Below are 25,845 nucleotides of genomic sequence, written 5' to 3' on the forward strand. Positions count from 1 at the left end.
AATCTGTTCAACAGAAGCCTCATTTTTAAAAGCCCATGTGGAAGCCACAGCTCTAGTAGAATGAGCAGTAATCCTTTCAGGAGGCTGCCATCCAGCAGTCTCATAGGCTAAACGGATGATGCTTTTCAGCCAAAAGGAAAGAGAGGTAGCCGTAGCCCTTTGACCTCTCCGCTTACCAGAATAAACAACAAAAAAAGATGTTTGACTGAAATCTTTAGTTGCTTGTAAGTAGAATTTTAAAGCACGAACCACATCAAGATTATGTAACAGACGTTCCTTCTTAGATGAAGGATTAGGACACAAAGAAGGAACCACAATCTCTTGATTGATATTCTTATTAGAAACAACCTTAGGAAGAAACCCAGGTTTGGAAAATACAGGCTTGATTCTGACCAAATCTTATCATAAATCTTCCTGGTGACAGGCTTTCTAGCCTGAATCAGGGTAACAATGACCGATTCAGAGAAACCACGCTTTGATAAAATCATGCGTTCAATCTCCAAGCAGTCAGACGCAGAGAAATTAGATTTGGATGTGTGAACGGGCCTTGAATTAGAAGGTCCAGCCTCATTGGCAGAGTCCACGGTGGAACCGAGGACATGTCCACTGGGTCTGCATACCAAGTCCTGAGTGGCCATGCAGGAGCGATCAGAATTAACGAAGCTCTCTCCTGCTTGATTCTGGCAACCAGATGTGGAAGGAGAGGAAATGGTGGAAATACATAAGCCAGATTGAAGGACCAAGGCACTGCTAGAGCATCTATCAGTACCGCCTTGGGATCCTGGGACCTGGACCCGTAACGAGGAAGCTTGGCATTCTGACGAGATGCCATCAGATCCAATTCTGGTGTGCCCCATAGCTGAATCAGTTGGGCGAATACCTCCGGATGGAATTCCCACTCCCCCGGATGAAGAGTCTGACGACTTAGAAAATCCGCCTCCCAGTTCTCTACTCCTGGGATGTGGATTGCTGAGAAATGGCAAGAGTGATCCTCTGCCCACCAAATTATTTTGGTTACCTCCATCATCGCTAGAGAACTCCTTGTTCCTCCCTGATGATTGATGTAAGCTACAGTCGTGATGTTGTCCGACTGAAACCTGATGAATTTGGCCGCAGCAAGCTGAGGCCATGCCTGAAGTGCATTGAAAATCGCTCTCAGTTCTAGAATGTTTATCGGGAGGAGAGCTTCCTCCCGAGACCATAAGCCCTGTGTTTTCAGGGAGTTCCAGACTGCACCCCAGCCTAACAGGCTGGCATCTGTCGTTACAATGAGCCACTCTGGCCTGCGGAAGCACATTCTCTGAGACAGGTGGTCCTGAGACAACCACCAGAGAAAAGAATCTCTGGTCTCCTGGTCCAGATGCAGTTGAGGAGATAAGTCTGCATAATCCCCATTCCACTGTTTGAGTATGCATAGTTGCAGTGGTCTGAGGCGTAGACGAGCAAAAGGAACTATGTCCATTGCCATGAGTCCGATTACTTCCATACACTGAGCCACTGATGGCCAAGGAATGGAATGAAGAGCTCGGCAAGTGGATAAGAGTTTTAACTTTCTGACTTCCGTCAGAAATATTTTCATTTCTACCGAGTCCCTAGGAAGGAAACTCTTGTAAGAGGGAAGAGAGAACTCTTTTTTATGTTCACCTTCCACCCGTGAGATGTCAGAAAAGCCAACATGATGTCTGTGTGAGACTTGGCTAGCTGGAAAGTCGACGCCTGAATTAAGATGTCGTCTAGATAAGGCGCCACTGCTATGTCCAGTGGTCGTAGAACCGCCAGAAGGGACCCTAGCACTTTTGTGAAAATTCTCTGTGAATAGGGATGTGTAGATACGCATCCTTTAAGTCCACGGTAGTCATATATTGACCCTCCTGGATCAGTGATAGAATAGTCCGAATAGTCTCCATCTTGAATGATGGAACTTTGAGGAACTTGTTTAGAATTTTGAGATCCAAGATTGGTCTGAAAGTTCCCTCTTTTTTGGGAACCACAAACAGGTTTGAATAAAACCCTAGCCCCTGTTCCTCCTTTGGGACTGGGCAAATCCCCCCATGGTATGTAGGTCTTCTACACAGTGTAAGAACGCCTCTCTCTTTGTCTGGTTTACAGACAATCGAGAAATGTGAAATCTCCCACTTGGAAGGGAGCCCTGGAATTCCAGAAGGTATCCCTGGGACACAATTTCTAAAGCCCAGGGATCCTGAACATCTCTCGCCCAAGCCTGAGCGAAGAGAGAGAGTCTGCCCCCTACTAGATCTGGTCCCGGATCGGGGGCTACCCCTTCATGCTGTCTTAGAGGCAGCTGCAGGCTTCTTGGCCTGTTTACCCTTGTTCCAAGCCTGGTTAGGTCTCCAGACTGACTTGGATTGGGCAAAATTCCCCTCTTGCTTTGTAGCAGAGGAAGCTGAAGCGGGACCACTCTTAAAGTTCCGAAAGGAACGAAAATTATTTTGTTTGGCCCTCATCTTATTTGATCTATCCTGAGGGAGGGCATGACCCTTCCCTCCAGTGATGTCTGAAATAATCTCCTTCAGTTCAGGCCCGAATAGGGTCTTACCCTTGAAAGGAATGTTCAAAAGTTTAGATTTAGATGACACATCAGCAGACCAGGACTTAAGCCATAACGCCCTGCGTGCTAAAATGGCAAAACCTGAATTCTTTGCCGCTAATTTAGCCAGTTGAAAAGCAGCATCTGTAATAAAAGAATTAGCCAACTTAAGTGCCTTAATTCTGTCCATAATTTCCTCTAATGGAGTCTCCATTTGAAGATCCTCTTCTAGAGCCTCAAACCAGAAAGCAGCTGCAGTCATTGCAGGAACAATGCACGCAATAGGTTGGAGAGAAAAACCTTGATGAACAAAAATTTTCTTCAGGAGACCCTCTAATTTTTTATCCATAGGATCTTTGAAAGCACAACTGTCCTCGATAGGTATAGTTGTACGCTTAGACAGAGTAGAAATAGCTCCCTCCACCTTAGGAACTGTCTGCCATGAGTCCCTTATGGTATCAGATATGGGAAACATTTTCTTAAAAACAGGAGGGGGAGTGAATGGAATACCTGGTCTATCCCACTCCTTAGCAATAATATTCACAATCCTCTTAGGGACTAGAAAAACATCAGTGTAAACAGGAACCTCTAAGTATCTATCCATTTTACACAATTTCTCTGGGACCACTATAGGGTCACAATCATCTAGAGTTGCTAATACCTCCCTAAGCAATAAGCGGAGGTGTTAAAGCTTAAATTTAAAGGCCGTCATATCAGAATCTGTCTGAGGAAGCGTCTTTCCTGAATCAGAAATTTCTCCCTCAGATAACAAATCCCTCGCCCCTTCAGAGCATTGTGAGGGTATATCAGAAACGGCTACTAAAGCGTGAGATGGCTCAGCATTTTTCCTTAACCCAGAGCTGTCCCGGTTTCCTTGTAAACCAGGCAGTTTGGACAAAACCTCAGTGAGGGTTGTATTCATAACTGTGGCCATGTCTTGTAAAGTAAATGAATGTGACGCACTAGAGGTACTTGGCGTCACTTGTGCGGGCATTACTGGTTGTGACACTTCTGACTGAGAATCATCTATTGCTCTATTTTTAAGTGCTAATATATGTTCTTTATAATTAATAGACATATCAGTACATTTGGGACACATTCTAAGAGGGGGTTCCACAATGGCATCCAAACATATTGAACAAGGATTTTCCTTGGTATCAGACATGTTAAACAGGCTAGTAATGTAACAAGCAAGCTTGGAAAACACTGTAATCAAAGTAAATAACACTTAGAAATAAAACGGTACTGTGCCTTTAAGAGAAAAAAAGCTGCACAAGTTCTGCAAAACAGTGTAAAAAGCAATAAACTTAACAAAATTTTTACAGTATTATCTTACAGCCTTAGTAAATTTGCCCCTTAATGGGGCAATAGATCAAACTTTATAACTTAAATAATTGCCCTAATAATAGTCCAAATAGATAATTACCCCATGCAAGGGCTTCAAAAGGTTACAGTAAAAGTAACTACTTAAATATCCCATGCTGGGCTACATCCACCAAATTCTAGAAATTCTGTCTATATGGAAAATGAGTAAGAGAAGCATTTTAACCCTGTAGTTAGCTAGATGAATATATAATTTAGATCCTAGATTCAAGTGTATTGTGAAACAAACTCTCAAATATTCCTTGAATCTTCTCTACATTACACAAAATGATGTTTGAAAGAGACACAGGCAATTGAATGGATACTGGGACTTAAAGTTCATTTTTAAATATAAAACATCTTTAAGCTGCAGAAATGTTTAATTTGTACCTCAGTATGGTAAATATATATATATATATATATATATATATAAACCTAGAACATTGTCTGTTTGTATAATATTAAATATGAAGTGAAGTAAAGAATAGCTGCATTGGTAGATTTACAATGTGTTCAAAAATAATAACACTGCTTCTTAATTTTTCAGACATATAATAAACCAACAAGATGTTCTGTGAATATTGGTCATAAACATAAGTCCATGCACTGAATATTAAAGTGATATCCACAAGTTTACAATATTTATAATAACTGGAAAAGATGACAATTTAAAAATAAGATGATAGTTGGATCCATGCTGAATGTATTAAAATCCTTTTAAGTGCCATAATGAAGTGGAATATACTCATGTTTAGGTTTGAAATACTCAGATTAAATAATATTAAATGATCTCATACATATTGGACATATTTGTTTGATGCAGGAAATAGAGAGTATATTAAATATACATTTAAAAATATATAAGAATATCTGTATTTTCTATAGCAAAATTGATAATGAAACAGTTAGTTTTTCTATGTCTGCTGCCCCCTAATGGACTAAAATTGGTATAACAGCCAAAGGGGTTGACTGTTAAAACCCATACATTCCCAGTAAGCCAATGAAATGTTCAGCTTCGTAGGGCCAATGGAAAGACAGCTCTGTTAGGGCCAATCAGAAGACAAGCACCGATAGTTCGTATCCAAAATGTTCATCAATGATTAGAATAGAGGTGGGCTTTATCACTTGATAAAGTCTCATGAAAGAGGAAAAAAAAGACACATGCTTCTGATTTTTGACTGACAACCTGGTTTTTGATCACAGTCTCTATAAAGTAAAATTGGGCCTAAACATTTTACTTTCAGAATTGCATATACCTCTTTATATATGACGGTGAACGGATCTATCTGAAAAAGCTGAACTCTCATCTGGTTATCTAATAAAGTATATGCGATTGTTAAGTATATTTTAATATTTAAATCAAAGGTATTCTATAGCTATAATTAAATTGTAGCTGTGATTTAAAAGGGTATTTTGTACTTTAAATGTATGTCCCATTGGCCTGTGTAGCTTAGAAATAATTATATTGATGCTTATTTATTTTATTGCATAATTTGTATTTTGGTATTTATAAGTCAGTCTTATTTATTGTGAAATCTCTTAGAAATTGCATATACATTCGCTGTTGCATTAATAAATTATATAATATACAATTGATGGCGTTTTAATTGAAGTTATACAGAACCATTTGTGGTCTAAATAGTTTAATTATACTTTTCTGAAAGTTCTCTTAGTTTTATTGAGATTCAGTAAGATTTATGTGAAGTATCTTGTTATAGAGTTAACTAAATACTGTTAAGTTAGCAGTCCATATTTTTGCATTGGACTAAGAATTATTGACTAATTATAGACTGTTCTGGTATTCTTATTTGCAGTAATTTTAATAAGCGATTCGTGAGTAAGGTTAATTTTTAGAGATATATCTTATGATCTGTTTTGTATAGAAAATTGTAACAGAATAAGCGTGTAAAATTGATTAATAATCTAGTTTTTACATAAATATAATTCAAGGTGTCTATAAAGATAACTAATCAAGAATAAAGGATAAAATATTAATTATTAATATTCATAATTATAGGATATACAACATTTATTGATTGGCAACTGCTGATAAGTACACCAACATTAATGGAGGTTACTGCTGAGATAATAATAAATTATATTGTAACCCTTGGATAACCAACATATCTTTAATATTAAGTGGACTGCTAGCTCTTTCCCCCTGAGCTAGTAACTTTTAACACCTTACTAGTAAATTAAAGTGAATGTTTTAATCAAAATGGTGCATTAATAGAATGCACTGCACTTTGATACCCCTTAATTGTATGTTTTAAAGGTCTCCACTGCTGACCAATATCAGTCACTTGAAAAAATACATAAGAGGCAGGAAGGGCAAAGGAAGGAGATTTAGGTCCCAAACAGAATTACAAACGGATATCACATCACAAGAACCAGAATGGGGGACACAAAAAATGTATACAACTAGGTCACAGGGACAAAAGATCAAGAAATATGCATAAATAAAAATGTTATTCATTTGTCATCTATCAATCTTTCTAAAGAACAAGAGGACCTGTTGTCTAAGGGATTTTGTGCCATCTTAACATTTTAACCTCTTTAACACCATATTGGATGTTAACAGCTTTGTACTCAAGTTAACTGTGCAAACATTTTTTTCAGAATGATGAGATAACACAAATAGAAAATGAGACAGAAAATGGGATTACATTAAAGTCCGATTCCAATATAGATAATTTGTGTTTTCTGATTGGTGTTTAATAATTGATTTACAATATCTTCTTAATTAAAATGCTCCAATATCTTCAGGGCTTATTGATGAAAAAGATATTGATTTAAGGGAATTTAAAAATAAAATAAACTTTTACCCAGTTCAAACAAGATCAAACGTTTTAGACATTTTTCAGAAAACAGTAGAGGATAAACTTAGAACTCTTAGCGAAACATCAAAGAAATGTACCTCAAATCTAACACCACAACAATGGAATGCTGTTTGTCAAACGATGAAAGGATACTTATAAGACCATCTTATAAGGGGGGGGGGCAATGTAGTCCTATTGAAAAAAGAGTCCTATATTAATGAAACAGAGTAAGTAAGTAAGTGATACAGAGATATATCTGTTAGCGCTCTACAAATAACCAATAATAATAATAATATAAAATTTAAAGAAAATCCAACAGAGCAATGTAAAGATATCCTAATTGGTATAATATTATTTGCCAGCCATCGTAATATAAATACTCCAGCAATACAGGAAATTCTAATAACAGATCACCCTGTTACTCCCATTTTCTATTACTTTCCTAAGATTCACAAAAATCTTAAATGCCTCCCCTGGACGCCCTATAATATCTGGTATTAATTCTTTGAATTAATCCCTGTCTGATCTTTTTGATACATTTTTGTAGCTATTGGTAAAAAATGTACCTAGTTATATACAGGATACAACATCATTATTGGTCAAACTAAAGAATGTAAGATGGAAATCACCTTATAGATTTTTAGTGGTAGATGTTTATTCACTATATACTTTGATTCAACATGATAAGGGTATGATTGCCATTTAATTGTTCATTGATTTCCAAAGTAATTATGAACCAACAACCAAATAGTTTATTTTAAGATCGATTGAATATTTATTAACGCACAACTTCTTCATGTTCCAGAGGAATTTCTATCTCAAGAAATGTTTGCCCCCTCTTACGAAACCAATTTACAGGTTGTTGGGAGCAGTCACATGTTTATGGGGATGGCAATACATTTAGGGAGAGGATAATACACTATTTTCGATACATAGATGATTTGTTTTTCATCTTTGAAGGCAATGAAGGGATGGCTAATTTTTTTGTCATTATTTGAATCACAATACTTGTGATGTTACCTTTATAGGAGAACAGAATGATGAGTACAATCATTTTTTGGATTTAACTATCCGTAGTAACATTAAGAAGGAACAATTAAAGACATTTTTTTTTTTAGGTTTTGATTCTTGTCATCCCAGGCATACTTTAAAAAGGAATACCCAAAGGTCAATACATCAGGGCCAAAAGGAATTGTACTAATGAAATAGAATATCAAGAACAGGCTTTAGACATCATTAAAAGACTAAAAGATAGGGGCTATCATAATAGAGTTTTAGATATGGCATGACAAGCTGTAGATAACATCCCTAGAGATAACTAATTGAGATATAAAAATAGCCTTAAATCTAGAACCCAAAATAAACTTAAATGTATTACAACTTAAAGTTTACAGTACAATAAGGTTTGTAATATAATTAGGGAATCCATCTCTATATTATATTCTGACCCAATTTTTAAACAAATTGTATAGGAAGTATGTGATTTTATCCCAAAAAGAGGCAACACCTTGGCGAAATTTATTTAGCCTTCAGATTTACCTAACAATAGCAATAAGAGTTGGCTTAGAGGCAGAACGGGTTTCTATAGATGTAGAAGGACCATCTGCAAAACTTATAATTATGTTCAAGAAGGTGAAACATTTAAATCTACAGAAACTGGTCGTGAATTTAATATACATTTTTAAAATAATTTTTTACTACTCATGTAATATATTTCCTCACATGTAAAATCTGTTTAAAACAGTACGTTGGTAAGACGAAAAGGTCTATCAAGGACCGATTTTTAGAACATTTAAGATCCATTGAAAAACCTGTTTCTTAGACAACACTACAACTCACATACTTCTCTACTTATGTTTCAGAGTATAGATCATGTCCCTGTATGGAAGAGAGGGGGTAACTGAGAAAAAAAAATTGAATAAAATGGAGGTGTTTATAGTTATTTAATATCAGCTATTTCACTATCAAATAAATTAGCAAAATATAAAGTATACTGTGTATATTGTGTTTTCATATCGAACTAACATTAAAGGGACATTTTACACCAGAATTTTTATTGTTTAAAAAGATAGATAATCCTTTTATTACACATTCTCTAATTTTCCATAACCAACACAGTTATATAAATACACTTTTTACCTCTGTGATTATCTTGTATCTAAGCCTCTGCAAACTGCCCTCTTATTTCAGTTCTTTTGACAGACATCCATTTTAGCCAATCCGAGTTGGTTTACTGGAACTCCACTATTTGACACACATTGACACACATTAACTAACACCCTCTAGTGGTGAAAAACTGTCAAAATGCCCTGCGAGAAGAGGTGGCCTTCAAGGGCTTAGAAATTAGCATATGAACCTCCTAGGTTTAGCTTTCAACTAAGAATACCAAGAGTACAAAGCAAAATTGGTGATAAAAGTAAATTGGAAAATTGTTTAAAATTATATTCCCTATCTAAATCATGAAACTTTATTTTGGACTAGACTGTCCCTTTAAGTGAGCAGTTATAATATAATAATGTGTATTTTGAATGTGTATATACCTTTAAATGTTTAAAGGGATAGTAAAGTCCAAATTAAAATCCATGATTCAAATAGGACATGTAATTTTAAACAACTTTCTAATTTACTTTTATCATCAAATTTGCTTTGTTCTTTTGTTAATCTTAGTTGAAAGCTAAACCTAGGTAGGATCATATGCTAATTTCTAAGCCCTTGAAGGCCGCCTCTTATCTGAATGAATTTAACAGATTTTCATGTGTTTTATATAAATAACATTGTGCTCATGCATGTGGAGTTATTTAAGATTCAGCACTAATTGCCTGAAATGCAATCTGTTAAAAGAACTGAGATAAGGAGGCAGTCTGCAGAAGCTTAGATACAAGGTAATTACAGAGGTATTATTTCTATAACAGTGTTGGTTATGCAAAACTGGGGAATGGTAAATATAAAAAAGCGATTATCTATCTTTTTAAACAATAACATTTTTGGTGTTTACTATCCCTTTAACCCTTTGGCTGCTAAGCCATTTCTCACCAGGGTGTTAATATTTTATTTTATTTTTGAAATTTTTGAAAACATTTTTTACTTTTTTATTTTTTTTTACAGACCCCCATACTTACACTATTGGAAAGGTTAAGCAATTACCTTTCCAACAATGGGTCTTGGGGGTCTGTAGCTGCTTAGATGCCTGAGATACAGGCTTCTAAGCAGCATGCCCCCTCCTCCTATACTTAACATTGTTAAGTATAAATAAAGTTGCACGGTGACATCATCATGTAATTGCGCGTGACGTCACCGCGCATCACGTGAAGCCCCGGCGATGCCTGTCACTCTACAGGCATGATCGCCCGGGTAGGAGCAGTAAGGAGCCCCCAGATCTCCCTCAAGGTGGCAGAGTGCTCATGATGGCTCTGAGCCGTCATTAGCACCAGAGTGAGAAACTCTGTGACGGCTCAGAGACGTCATTAGCACTCAAAGGGTTAAGATTCATGGGGGTAGAGACTGGGTCTCCATTAAGCAGTAAACAAGTGCGCATAAGCAGGAAACGTGTCTGGGTTGGAGTTCCAGCCTCCCCTGCTTACTATGGATTTTTTTTGTTTTATGTGTGTTGCTTCAGAGCATATTTCATGCTTTTGATGGATACAATAAACATTGAACTTTTTTCACTACGTGGCCCAGTAGTTCGTATTGCAGTACACTGAACTTTGTTACTATTTGGATACATTGTATGCATCTGGGACGGTGACTCTGAGCAGCACTGATATGATTGGTCCTACATACTACGCACACCCTCAAATTGTGTTGTTGGATCAGTTACATTGCTTCACTTCAGTTGGAGATTAGATGATGAGGGAAGTGTGCGCTCCACCTGCAGAGTCGTTGGTGGGTTGAATAATATTAACCAGGATAAATAGGGGTAGTTCAAGATTCTAAACACAGGGGGATGAAAAACATTGACCACATAACTAAAGATACAGGAAATCTCTGAATAGAGCATCAGACATGTAAAACAAGGCTGGTCCCTGCAATTTCAGAGCAGCTGACTGCTTTGAGGTTTAGGGGTCCACCAGTAATTAATCCCCCCCCCCCCCTAGAAACTCCATCAGTTAGGTTTTTAGGTTCTCTATGCGGTTTAGACAAGAGTTAAAAATCTACTGCAAGTGAAAAGCTTCTCACAGATGCTAAGAATAGAACTCCTATAAGAATTAGGAGTGGAGTTTTTCCTCTACCATTTAGCTTTAAAGTGATTTTATCACTGTGATAATATCCTTGTACAGGGTTAAAGGGACACTAAACCCATTTTTTTTCTTTCAGGATTCAGATGAAGCATGCAAATTTAAGCAACTTTCTAATTTACTCCAATCAGCAAGGACAACCCAGGTTGTGAACCAAAAATGGGTCGGCTTCTAAACTTACATTCTTGCTTTCCAAAAAAAGATAACAAGAGTATGAAGAAAAATTGATAATAGGAGTAAATCAGTGTCCCTTTAAGTTCAAAGATTGGCTTTCTAAAGGCATTTGAAAACGAATGCTTAACATTTCTATATGCTATATTGTCTTATTGTTTATATTTTTTAGATAATCACTCACTGACTTGTGAAAAGCACGGACAATATTCATTTTACTATGATCTGCAAGGAAGAAGAAGTAATAACGTACCATGAAAACAAAAATCTACTGGTATGAAATAAAATAAAGAGAGAACCACCCAGTCTAAAAATAAAACAGTAATTCTAGACAACAACAGAAGTGCAAATTGTCTCTTATCTTAGCATATTTTACAACAGACTGCACTAATGTTTCAGGCCTCCTACGTCTGCACTCGCTATTTATTGTCTACTGCATTATCACTTAGTAACAGAGAGGCATGCAGCTTAGGCCTCAGCTTTATTTATGTACAGAGTAAATCAATGACAAGACTAATGTGTGTTTGTCCAGGGAAATGGATTTTATATTGTTGCTGCAAAGATCTCATTGTAAAAACTAAGATAGGAAAAGATTCAGAAATTTAAATTAATTTGACTGAGATATTTAAGGTAAATGAAACCCAAACGTTTTCTTTTGTGATTCAGAGCAAACTATTGTAAAAAAGTTACCAATTTACTTCTATTATCAAATTTGCTTTGTTCCCATGGCCTTCTATGTTGAAGAGATACCTGGGTAGGTGTTTGGAGCATTACATTGCAGGATATAGGGCTGCCATCTATTGCTTTTGCAAATGAATCATGAAAGAACATTTTGGGGTTTCATGTCCCTTTAAATTGTAATAAAGAAATTGCAGACAATAAGACTAGATTTGAATAAGGTTATCTCAGTCAAGTGAAATTTAATTTTATAAAAGATCACATATTGAACACAAATAAAAACACTCTCAGATTGAAATATGTCATTCTTAATAATGTTTACTGAAAAAACTTTGCAATATAGGTTTATTTATTTTGCTCTATTTTTTACTATATGAAAGGGACAGGAAACCCCAAAATTTTCTTTCATGATTCCGATAGATTCCGATATAGCATACAATTTGCAATAAAAACACAAGATCTTATTAAATTCTCAAAAGCCTTGAGATATTTTCTCTGGAGAGGAAAAAAACAGAGGATTAGGTTGGATAAACTTTACCTTTCAAGTGCAAAGGGGAGATTGGCCCTAACCCAACATTAAACTATATAACCATGCAACACTCTTGAGATGGCCCCTTGACTGGTTAGCTCAACCAGTTCACTAATTGTAACATGGATGAAACAATATTTGCCCCTTTTTCACTTGCTTTCATTCTCCAAGCATTAAATAAGGAGGTGGGGCCTAAGATCTATGCCGACCCCTTGATAAAAGATATACTTGTTGCTTGGAGAATAATGTTGAAGGCAAAGGGAGGGACCTATACCGTCTCAAAACATTTGCCCTTATTAGGGAATCCGAGATTTCTACCTGGGGTACAAGGCAGGGCATTCTAAAAATGGAAAAGTAAAAAAAAATCACCTAGCTTAACCATCTGGTCGATCCTTTAACTGTAAAACCATATAATTTCAGAAATTTTCAAAGGATATATAATATCTCTAAAAAAAGAATAGCTCCATTTTAGGCAGGCAGAACACTATTTACTCCAGATGATTAAAATATCATCCAAATCTACGCCATAGACACCCATTATTGGATTGTCTTAAGATCAAAAAAAGGTTTAGAGGCCCATTTATCAAGCTCCGTACGGAGTTTGTGGGCCCGTGTTTCTGGCGAGTTTTCAGACTCGCCAGAAACAGCAGTTATGAAGCAGCGGTCTAAAGACTGCTGCTCCATAACCCTGTCCCCCTGCTCTGAGCAGGCGGACAGGAATCGCCACAATTCAACCCGATCGAGTACGATCGGGTTGATTGACACCTCCATGCTGGCGGCCCATTGGCCGCGAGTCTGTAGGGGGCGGCGTTGCACCAGCAGCTCTTGTGAGCTGCTGGTGCAATGCTGACTATGGAGAGCGTATAGCTCTCCGCATTCAGCGATGTCTGTCGGACCTGATACGCACTGTTGGATCAGGTCCGACAGACATTTGATAATTCGGCCTCTATGTTTCACCTATATATATGGAATCTTACAAACTACATTAGAGGAGGATTTAGCCAAAGAGTTTAATAGTAGATTATAGTATAATAGTAGATGGGAAAGGCTTTCCCCACATTTTAGTTCCAAAATCCAGAAAAGCTTTGGGATCATAAAGGGCTTAACTAGCTCAGCTAAATTTAGAGAGTCCCAATTTAGGCTTATACAATTTCATTATATTACCCCAAGGAGAGTACAAAAAAGGAGGTTACAAATTGAGAATGCATGCAAGAAATGTAGAGAAGCAGATCCCAACATCCTGCACTTGCTAGCCACATGCCCAAAACTGACAACTTTGGGGAAACGTTGAATTCTTATTTTCATCAATCTTGAAGGAAAACATCAAAATAATAGAAGAAAATATCCTATTTTTAAATAAAACACCGAATTGGGGTGCGAAGTATAAATGCATCTAGTGGGGAATTGTGTTAGTTAGATCACTTACCTTTAACAACTGGATAAATAAATAAAATCCCCTTGATAAAAACAATTAAAAACCGGTTGGTCAAACAAGCTATTTTATAACTATAACGGGATTAAACATTATAAGAAGGTATGGGGGAATTTCATTGAGTATATGGGGACTGATCTCCAGATAAGGATAAATCAAATCTTACCAGCATTGGACTTTGATAATTGTGACAGATGAGAGATAAGAGAGCTTTGTGTCTTAGGGTCCCCCACAAACTTTTTCCTTCCTCCTTTCCTCCTTCCCCCTCTCCCCCTCCTTTGGGCCCGGGGTGGTGGTGTACTTGGTTATGGGTAAACAAGATTTTTTCATTTTGAATTGATTGTGTTGACCACTGTCTTGTTAAGAACTTGCTCATTAGAGGCATAGTCACAATGACTCTTGGTACTTTAAAGCTATGTAAAGAAAAATGCATTAAAAGAGAAAGAATATTTTGACTTTGTATTTTAAACTGTTTTTTTAATAAAAATATATATATATATTTTTTAAAAAAACATACAATTTCAAACAACTTTCCAATTTACTTCTATTATCAAATTTGCTTCATTCTATAGGTATCCTTTGCTGAAGGAGCATCATCGCACCACTGGCAGGTAGCTGAACACTTATAGTTAGCCAATCACAAGAGACAAATGTGTGCAGGCACCAATCAGCAGCTAGCTCCCACTAGTGTAGGATATGTGTATACTTTTTCAACAAGGGATACCAAGATAACAAAGCACATTTGAAAATAAAAGTGAATTTAAAAGTGTCTTAAAATTACCTGTTCTATCTGAATCCTGAAAGTTTAGTTTGGACTTTCCTATTCCTTTAAAGGGACAGTAAAGTCAAACTTAAAGGGACATGATTCAGAAAGAGAATGCAATTTTAAGCAACTTTTCAATGTACTTCTGTTATCAATTTTCCTTAGTTCTCTTGGTATCCTAAATTATTATAAGTATTAAAGCATAATCCTTGGTGAGCTCAGGAGCATGCATGTGTCCTTAATCATCTGGCAGCAGTGTTTGCAACAATGTTCATAGCAATGTTATACATAGTTACAAACACTACTGCCATAGAATACTACATTTTAATTTACGGCAGCAGAGTGTGCAACTACGTATAACATTGCTACAAACATTTTTGTAAACATTGCTGCCAGATGGCTAAGAACACATGTACACTCCTGAGCTCACCTAGGATTACTCTTTAACAAAGGATACCTAGAGAACTGATAAGAGAAGTACATTGGAAAGTTGCTTAAAATTGCATGCTTTATCTGGATCATGAATGTTGAAGCTTGACTGTCCCTTTAAGCAAATAGCTGCTTTCCGTTTTATTTCCAATCCAAGATGAGTACAGAGTGCCCAGTGTCTGGTGTATTGGTATAGGCTTTACAAGTAGATGTTTTTGTGAAGACAGTGGTGTTCAAGGAAGCATTCCTGGATATCAGATTTTATTTTACCCCTACAACAATCAATTCCGCTATTTACAAGGTGCATTTATTAGCCTTGTAAAGCAGTGTATAGGGAGCAATACATATTCTCAGCTATGTACAATAAAAATCTTTAGAAGTTTATTGCGTTAATAAAAAGAAGCGTCTTAAAAACAAGGTCCCCTACTGAACAACGATATAATATAACAATGTCACAACAAATTAAAAAATATTAAAAGGTAGATAAACCACTGCTTCTATCCCCAAGGAAACAAACTTTGATACTATGAGATTCACATGTATTTCTGTTTCTTTTGTTAAGATCCTAAAATAACAAGATGATATTTTATTTGTCCCACCTAAAAGGCATTTTCCAAATAACAGTTTATTATTATTATTACTATTATTATTACTATTATTGTTATTATTATTACTACTATTATTGTTATTATTATTACTATTAGTAGTAGTAGAAGAAAAGGATAATCCAGCACTGAAAATCATCAGTCAGATTTCTGGAGGCAGATCCCTCTCACTTAATAGAAACAATGGAATCATAAATCCCTAATTGTTGGTGTGATTACATGATTAAATAATTGATTATTTTGCATTATTGTGATTGGCACATCCAATGTCCCAGAAACATGTGATCTTCAGTGCTAAGCTGAATCTAACCTGGTATATGACTGGGCTTTAAGGCGGCTTCCTCTTTGTGTCACCCAACACACAAGTGCTCCAATGATGTAATATTTCCAAAATCGTTACCATAAATACATTTAGATGTACTAAACAAGTGCAATTTCAGACGTGTTTACTTTTAGAAGCTGTGCAACTTGCTTATCACTTTGTGTGGTAATCCTCGGCAGTCATGATGGTTAAAACGATCTCCCACATCAATAATAATCCTAAACAACATCAGCCTTTAACAGGAAATATTATGGCTCTTGCTGGTAGGTAAGTTGTGGAGCAGTCCACATAAAGCTCTCACACAGCCTCACATATAAGCCAAGTCATGAGTGGCAAATAAAAGTTTGGACAGTAGCACATATAAAAACAATATGCTATTTATTAAAAGTATAAAAACATATCAATATCTCACACTGTGTTTTTTGGTCATATTACCGTTTCATCAGGTGAGTAAAATACAAGTCGCTACATACCATAGTCTCTCACTTAATAAAAATATGGGAAATGCCAATAAGCTATTCTTGCTCAAGACAAACGTAAAAACTAAAAAGTTTAAATTTTTTTTCATGCAAGAACAATTAAAAGACCAGTAAAAACAGTAGATTTGAATGATCAACAAACGCATGATACAAATACAATGCAACAGCAAACTTCAAATGAGTAGTAGATGTTTTTCTGACAAATTTCAGTTATGTCTATTGACACTCCTCCTGTATCATGTGACAGACCTCAGCCAATCACAAATGCATATACGTATATTCTGTGAATTCTTGCACATGCTCAGTAGGAGCAAGTGACTAAAAATGTGTAAATATAAAAAGACTGTGCACATTTTGTTATTGGAAGTAAATTGGAAAGTTGTTTAAAATTGTCTGCTCTATCTGAATCATGAAAGTATTATTTTGAGTTGAGTGTCCCTTTAAATGTGTAATTGGGGCTCTTTCATTGTCACTAAATATTTTTTGTGTAACAAGTCACTCCTCCATGTAGTGTATCACAAGCCACATATAATACCAACCCCTGTACCTTCTATGCACCCAATTACAGACAAATACTCTATGGTTATCCAGCTCGTGACTCCCATGTCATTATATACATCCACCTAACCCACAGAGGTAAATACCAGGTTGAGGTGTATTCATAGGTTGGTGGTGAATAGAGGGACCAATGTTTGATAAAAAAAAAAAAAATAGTTGACACATTGTTGGCCTGTAATAAACCATATTCAACCTGCACAATTGTCTGTAGCTTTGTAAGTCTTTTTGTAGTTGAAGAAAGCTACTTTTATTATCAAAAAATGAGTATAACAAATATATATATGAATCTTAAAAGGATATGGAACCCAAATTGTTTCTTTCATGATTCAGATAGAGCATGCAATTTTAAACAACTTTCTAATTTATTTCTATTATAACATTTCCTTCATTCTCTTGGCATCTTTTGTTGAAAATCAGGGAAGTATGCATATGTGCCGGCCCATTTCTGGAGCACTATATGGCAGCTGCTTTGCAAACTTTTTCATTTGCAAGAGCACTAGATGGCAGCACTACTTCCTGCCATGTAGTCTACCTAGGTATCTCTTTAACACAGAATATCATAGGAACAAAGCAAAATTGATAATATAAGTAAACTGGAAACCTTTTTTTAAATGGTATGATCTGTCTTACTCACAAAATCAATTTTTGAGTTTCATATCCCTTTAAGAAAGCTTAAATTGTATTCTTGAAACAAAAACAGAGGGATAAATGCGCAATTAAAAGTATTGAAACTCCTTGCAGAGTTGCAGAGCGCTATCACACCCCTAGCATGACCAGCTAAAACAATACAGATCAGATATGGCAGAAGGCTAATACAAGTAGTGTCATCTACAAAAAAAGTGACAATATTCAAAGCAAATAACAGCGAAACATTGTTCAATAAAATGTAATCACAATAGAAAATGAAACAATTAAAACATTAAAAAACCCCAAAAAAGTCCAAATATAAAGCTGGGTTGAATTAAATATAGACACAATGATTCTGGAAGCAGAAACAAAAAGTTTTATTACTGATGGCAATAATAAGTCGTATAAGGTTTTCTAAGTTACTTACACCGGTTACTTAACCTTCCACAATCATGGTGTCTATATTTAATTCAACCAAGCTTTATATTTGAACTTTTTTGGGATGTTTCAATGTTTTAATTGTTTAATAGTTTTAATTTCTCTGACTAGCGCTCTGCAAGATCTCAACTCACAGCTACATGCACTAACACAATACACATATTAGCCGTCCACCCTGGGATTGCTGTTGTAGCATATCCCTGGAGCCGGAAGGATGTTCCTGTGCTGATTTAAAGGGCCATAATATCCAAATGTTGAAACACTTGAAAGTGATGCAGCATAGCTGTAAAACGCTGACTAGAAAATATCACCTGAACATCTCTATGTAAAAAAGAAAGATATTTTACCTCAAAAGTTCCTCAGTAGCCACATCCCATTGTAAAGGACTTCTAAGCAGCAAATCAGTATGTCTGTCCCGGGACAGCTAAGGGGTTGAGCCTCGTGGACTCTCATGTTATTTCCCTATTCAGTTTAAAGGAAGGTTACTATGAAATCTCCTGAGAGTAAAGTCAAATCTCATGAGATCACAGTAAAAGAGTTCATGACCTCAGCACTGTTGATGCTGATTGGCTGCTGTTCGTTTCTTCATTTTTTAATTTTTTACTTGCAGCCGAGTATAACTTTTTACACAGAACTTAATCTGCTGAGCTGAGGAGATTGTGAGGTAAAATATCTTCTTTTTTTACATAGAGATGCTCAGGTGATATTTTCCTGTCAGTTTTTTACAGTTATACTGCATCAGTTTCAAGTGATTTAGCATATGAGTATTATGTCCCTTTAACTAACATTTTCATTACGTGCTTGTGGTATAGTTCCCTATAGTATAGTTCCAACATCAGAGCAGGGGGAGTAGTTGGTGGATTGCCACAGCTTTATAAAGGTTAGTGAACAACTGGCTTTCAGGTACAATTTACTTCAATTAGAAGCTAAATGCGGCATAACATTTTATGTAGCACAGATACCACTTCCTGTTAAACTTATCTGCATCTTGAAACTTGTCCAAAGGGACATATACGGCCCAATTATTAAAAACTTGTCATTTTTTTTTGAGCATTGTAATGTAACGTATGTGTCTCTCCTTCATATTCAGAACCCCTCTTAATGATATTAACAGGTCTCAAGCTAAATTTTACCTTTCTAAAATTCTTTGACGGACCTTACAGTACTGACAAAACTTGCTAGATAATCCTGTAAAACCACAGAGCTTTAAAGAATCAATCCCTTATTGTAAAAAAAAAACTGGGACTATTGGGTTTAAGCAAATAGTTTTTTTCAAGCAAATCTTTAAAGAGAACAAATGGTACTTACTAGAAAGCTCCACTGTACCCTCTCCGGAGATACTGCAGTGACATTGGATTTGAATGGGTGAGACTGTTCCTCTAGAAAATGTATCTGGCTGTATGTTCTGTGTCGCACTGATGGCTGCAGGCACTGGAGATCATTTCTAAACTAAAAGAAGGAAAGAAAGTCTGTTATTTCGGTGGACAACTTCTTAGCAGTAAATCAACTAATATCAGTCATATCATTCACAGTATGTATTCAGCTCTGCCTTAAAGGTTTTAACGTTTCATCATGCAGAGAACGGCATATGCTGGAAATCAACAATTTTATATTAAGGACAAAACAATTGTAACTTTTTTTCTATCTACAGATTATATGAAAAGATACATAAGTGGAGAGTTTAAAAGAACAGTGACTCAAATCTGTTACTGCAATGCCCCATAAGCATTAGAGCACAGAATGCAGAAGGCTTACCTTCAACCCTGCAAGTTCTGCTTGTGCACCCTTTTGGGTGCTCCTTTGCTGTGCAGCCGGTAGAAAACCTTTTCTTTTAGTTTGTGAAAGGCGTACAGTACAACCAAATAAGATGCCAATAGTGCCCGCACCATCGGATGAACATAGTCTGCTGTTGCACTACAAAGCAACAAAACCAGCCAGTTTTAGGCACTTAGTTAAATAGACACTGTACCCAAATTTTTTCTTTTGTGATTCAGATAGAGCATGACATTTTAAGCAACTTTCGAATTTACTCCTATTATCAAATTTTCATCATTCTCTTGGTATCTTTATTTGAACTGCAAGAATGTAAGTTTAAATGCCGGCCCATTTTTGGTGAACAACCTGGGTTGTCCTTGCTGATTGGTGGATAAATTCATCCACCAATAAAAAAGTGCTGTCCAGAGTACTGAAACAAACAAAAAAACTTAGATGCCTTCTTTTTCAAATAAAGATAGCAAGAGAACAAAGAAAAATTGCTAATAGGAGTAAATTAGAAATTTGCTTAAAATTGCATGCTCTATCTGAATCACAAAAGAAAAAATTTGGGTTCAGTGTCCCTTTAATAGTCGGTCATTTCTACAACAACAGAATTTCTGCTCATCCTGCAGGTGTTTGCACAAATGGGTGATGTTTAAAAAAGTGTATATATATATATATATATAATATTTTATTTTTATTTTTTTAAAGGTAACAGCACCAAACAGTCAGTATGGAGAGATTTAACAAATAATTGCTACCTGCTTATTTTGTAGCAATTAATGGTGCAAGGAGACTGTTTGAATTTAATTATAAAATAATCAGATTGAAAAAGCAAGAAGTATACAAGAAATAGATAGAAAAGGGTTAAAGAAGGGGAAAATGGGAGCAGACAGTCTTAAGCAGCACTAAATCATTAACCCTTCATTGCCAATACAGCTAATGGTTAAATTTAAATAAAAAAAATGCTTAGTCAGTGGTTTGATGCAAATTAGATATCAATTTAATGCTAAATGCAAACAATTACCAAAAGGCAGCAAAAGTGAATCAATATTTTGCAACATAAATGCATGTTATTATAGCAAGGGCCCCCATGAGTTTGCAATATAAAAGTTAAGCAAGAACTATTACTATTTACAAGATCTCCCCCTTGTCCCCTGATATGTTTCACCACTTGCTGGCTTTCTCAAAGGGTACAGGCGTGGCGTTTACCGTGAATATTTATGTGCCTTTTTACTCCTCCTACTATGACAATTTGTGACGTATTGACCAATGGGAGTGAATCTTACTTTTACTCAATCACAGTCCAGATATTATTTACCAATCTTACTAAATTAACGTCTGTTGGATGTTTGTAGTTACATTGATGCAGATGCCTGTCATTTGATGTGCGTAAATACAATGGGGCGGAAAAAGAAGTCAGAATGCTGCTCCATAACTTGTCCACCTGCTCTGAGGCAGCGGACAGAAATCAACCCGATCGATTACGATCGGGTTGATTGACATCCCCTTCTAGCGGCCGATTGGTTGCGAATCTGCAGGGGGCGGCATTGCGCAAACAGTTCACAAGACCTGCTTTTGCAATGATAAATGCCGACAGAGTATGCTGTCGGCATTTATCGATGTGCGGCGGACATGATACGCTACATCGTATCATGTCCGCTCGCACTATGATAAATTGGCCCCTAAGTATGGAGAATTGTATCCACTTATTTAGAAGCTCAGTATTCATACTTAATCAACAATGGATTTGCAACAGTGGCTGCTATAATATCAATGCTGGCTTAAAGGGACAGTCAAGTCTAAATTTTTTTTTTCATGTTTCAAATAGGGCATGTAATTTTAAACAACTTTCCAATTTACTTTTATCACCAATTTTGCTTTGTTCTCTTGGTATTCTTAGTTGAAAGCTAAACCTAGGAGGTTTATATGCTAATCTCTTAGACCTTGAAGGCTGCCTCTAATCTAAATGCATTTTGATAGTTTTTCACCACTAGAGGGCATAAGTTCACGTGTTTCATATAGATAACATTGAGCTCATGCACGAAAATTTACCATGGAGACAGCTCTGATTGGCTAAAATGAAAGTCTGTCAAAAGAACTGAAATAAGGGGGCAGTCTGCTGAGGCTTAGATACAAGGTCATTACAGAGGTAAAACGTGTATAATTATAACTGTGTTGGTTATGCAAAACTGGGGAATTGGTAATTAAGGGATTATCGATCTTTTAAAACAACAAAAATTCTGGTGTTGACTGTCCCTTTAAATCAATTCAAATAGTGTATCGTAATTTTGCCATAAATGAAGAAAATGTTCTTACTTGTTATTCATTATGCAATATATTGAGTGCTGTTGATGTATACAGAAAACCACTAACTAGTGCCTAAACATACATTATAAACTGTGTATTCAAAATTATATTAGAGATGTTTTAGTATTATACTCCAAATACAAAAGAGATATGATTGTGAACGTATAAACAATAAGAATAATAATTATACAAATTATAATTATTGGTGATGATAATACGGTGGATACTAAGTGTGTAAGGATTATGCTGTGACCTTATTTAGTTCTTATTGGCTCGGACTAGATATGTAGTGCTCTTATTTTATATATTATATACACATGTATCTTCAGAATGACCCTATAAAAACTATAATATATGTCTCCTGAATACAATACATTATTATATTTACTAGATGTATTATTATGATGTTTTGTTAGACCTATGCTACCCTATACATGTTTTTGCTTGTATATTAGTATTCTGTTCACTTGTATTAAATGTTTCTTTAAATTGACCATTATAATCATTCTAACTTGCTTATTTCTATTATCCTTTATTTAGTTTTTATTCTAAAATTAGAATTTAATTACAATTTAATCCATACTTATTAATTTTTAACAAATATTTAATGTTTATCAGTCATCCGAATTCTAAAGTATTAATACATCCTGTGAATTATCTGAATAATTGGGTTAATATTCTTTCTGGTTTCTTAGAAAGAGGATAAATAATTATTATGTTCATTCAGTCCGTAAGGCTGGACTGAATTTAGCAGATATATTCTGTAATAATATTTTCTCCATATCTCCTCCTCTTATTCCCAGACTTTTTTTTTGTAATCCACAACATTGTAGACCATCAGGTTTCGCTTGATGGTATCTACAGGGAGTGCAGAATTATTAGGCAAGTTGTATTTTTGAGGATTAATTTTATTATTGAACAACAACCATGTTCTCAATGAACCCAGAAAAACTCATTAATATCAAAGCTGAATAGTTTTGGAAGTAGTTTTTAGTTTGTTTTTAGTTATAGCTATTTTAGGGGGATATCTGTGTGTGCAGGTGACTATTACTGTGCATAATTATTAGGCAACTTAACAAAAAACAAATATATACCCATTTCAATTATTTATTTTTACCAGTGAAACCAATATAACATCTCAACATTCACAAATATACATTTCTGACATTCAAAATCAAAACAAAAACAAATCAGTGACCAATATAGCCACCTTTCTTTGCAAGGACACTCAAAAGCCTGCCATCCATGGATTCTGTCAGTGTTTTGATCTGTTCACCATCAACATTGCGTGCAGCAGCAACCACAGCCTCCCAGACACTGTTCAGAGAGGTGTACTGTTTTCCCTCCTTGTAAATCTCACATTTGATGATGGACCACAGGTTCTCAATGGGGTTCAGATCAGGTGAACAAGGAGGCCATGTCATTAGATTTTCTTCTTTTATACCCTTTCTTGCCAGCTACGCTGTGGAGTACTTGGACGCGTGTGATGGAGCATTGTCCTGCATGAAAATCATGTGTTTCTTGAAGGATGCAGACTTCTTCCTGTACCACTGCTTGAATAAGGTGTCTTCCAGAAACTGGCAGTAGGACTGGGAGTTGAGCTTGACTCCATCCTCAACCCGAAAAGGCCACACAAGCTCATCTTTGATGATACCAGCCCAAACCAGTACTCCACCTCCACCTTGCTGGCATCTGAGTCGGATTGGAGCTCTCTGCCCTTTACCAATCCAGCCACGGGCCCATCCATCTGGCCCATCAAGACTCACTCTCATTTCATCAGTCCATAAAACCTTAGAAAAATCAGTCTTGAGATATTTCTTGGCCCAGTCTTGACGTTTCAGCTTGTGTGTCTTGTTCAGTGGTGGTCATCTTTCAGCCTTTCTTACCTTGGCCATGTCTCTGAGTATTGCACACCTTGTGCTTTTGGGCACTCCAGTGATGTTGCAGCTCTGAAATATGGCCAAACTGGTGGCAAGTGGCATCTTGGCAGCTGCACGCTTGACTTTTCTCAGTTCATGGGCAGTTATTTTGCGCCTTGGTTTTTCCACACGCTTCTTGCGGCCTTGTTGACTATTTTGAATGAAACGCTTGATTGTTCGATGATCACGCTTCAGAAGCTTTGCAATTTTAAGAGTGCTGCATCCCTCTGCAAGATATCTCACTATTTTTGACTTTTCTGAGCCTGTCAAGTCCTTCTTTTGACCCATTTTGCCAAAGGAAAGGAAGTTGCCTAATAATTATGCACACCTGATATAGGGTGTTGATGTCATTAGACCACACCCCTTCTCATTACAGAGATGCACATCACCTAATATGCTTAATTGGTAGTAGCCTTTCGAGCCTATACAGCTTGGAGTAAGACAACATGCATAAAGAGGATGATGTGGTCAAAATACTCATTTGCCTAATAATTCTGCACTCGCTGTATAAAAGTGATATGCTACTGAGGTAATTGTTCTTTTTTCTAGATCTTTGGATGTGTTATTTATATTATGGAGATGTTCTTGCAATCTTGTCCGTAATTTACGTGACGTCATTCCTACATCAACCTTCGGGCATTTACATTGTAATAAATAAATCACCCCTATTGTGTTGCAGTTTATAAATGACCGTATAGTATGTATTTTGTCAAATATATCTTTGACTGATAAGGTTTTTTCAAATGTTTGCAACTTATGCATGATCCACAGTGATATGATCCATAAGGTATATTGGTTCTCTGTATAGTTTTCTTTTTTCTTTCGTAGAGGCTTGAGCTTAAAAGATCTTTTACATTTTTAGTTCTTCTGTAACTTACTTCAATCTTCGGTCCTATTAGATCCTTAAAGGGACACTGAACCCACATTTTTTCTTTCGTGATTCAGATAGAGCATGCAATTTTAAGCAACTTTCTATTTACTCATATTATTAATTTTTCTTCATTCTCTTGCTATCTTTATTTGAAAAAGAATGCATCTAAGTTTTTTTTTGGTTCAGCACTCTGGACAGCACTTTTGTATTGGTGGATTAATTTATCCACCAATCAGCAAGAACAACCCAGGATGTTCACCAAAAATGGGTTGGCATCTAAACTTACATTCTTGCATTTCAAATAAAGATACCAAGAGAATGAAAAAAATTGATAATAGGAGTAAATGAGAAAGTTGCTTAAAATGTCATGCTCTATCTGAATCACGAAAGAAAACATTTGGGTTGTGTCCTTTTAAGAACATGATCTGACTGTAAAATGTGCCAATGTTTTTGGACTACAGGGAGTGCAGAATTATTAGGCAAGTTGTATTTTTGAGGATTAATTTTATTATTGAACAACAACCATGTTCTCAATGAACCCAAAAAACTCATTAATATCAAAGCTGAATAGTTTTGGAAGTAGTTTTTAGTTTGTTTTTAGTTATAGCTATTTTAGGGGGATATCTGTGTGTGCAGGTGACTATTACTGTGCATAATTATTAGGCAACTTAACAAAAAACAAATATATACCCATTTCAATTATTTATTTTTTCCAGTGAAACCAATATAACATCTCAACATTCACAAATATACATTTCTGACATTCAAAAACAAAACAAAAACAAATCAGTGACCAATATAGCCACCTTTCTTTGCAAGGACACTCAAAAGCCTGCCATCCATGGATTCTGCCAGTGTTTTGATCTGTTCACCATCAACATTGCGTGCAGCAGCAACCACAGCCTCCCAGACACTGTTCAGAGAGGTGTACTGTTTTCCCTCGTTGTAAATCTCACATTTGATGATGGACCACAGGTTCTCAATGGGGTTCAGAT

The 25,845-nt window shown here is 36.0% G+C and overlaps 1 protein-coding gene and 1 long non-coding RNA gene across 3 annotated transcripts in view; one reads left to right on the forward strand and one right to left on the reverse strand.

Annotated features, from left to right (window-relative positions):
* RIMBP2 (RIMS binding protein 2) overlaps nt 1–25,845 on the reverse strand; it is a 1,089,352-nt gene that overhangs the window by 571,459 nt on the left and 492,048 nt on the right. For both annotated transcript variants that reach the window (XM_053701856.1, XM_053701857.1), the window contains one exon: nt 19,304–19,444. In XM_053701856.1, the coding sequence (XP_053557831.1) occupies nt 19,304–19,444 (141 nt within the window). The remainder of the gene's footprint in view (nt 1–19,303; nt 19,445–25,845) is intronic.
* LOC128648907 (uncharacterized) overlaps nt 1–25,845 on the forward strand; it is a 215,585-nt gene that overhangs the window by 26,492 nt on the left and 163,248 nt on the right. The window lies entirely within an intron of this gene.

Source organism: Bombina bombina, chromosome 2, assembly GCF_027579735.1.
Source record: "Bombina bombina isolate aBomBom1 chromosome 2, aBomBom1.pri, whole genome shotgun sequence".
NCBI classification, from domain to species: Eukaryota; Metazoa; Chordata; class Amphibia; order Anura; family Bombinatoridae; genus Bombina; species Bombina bombina.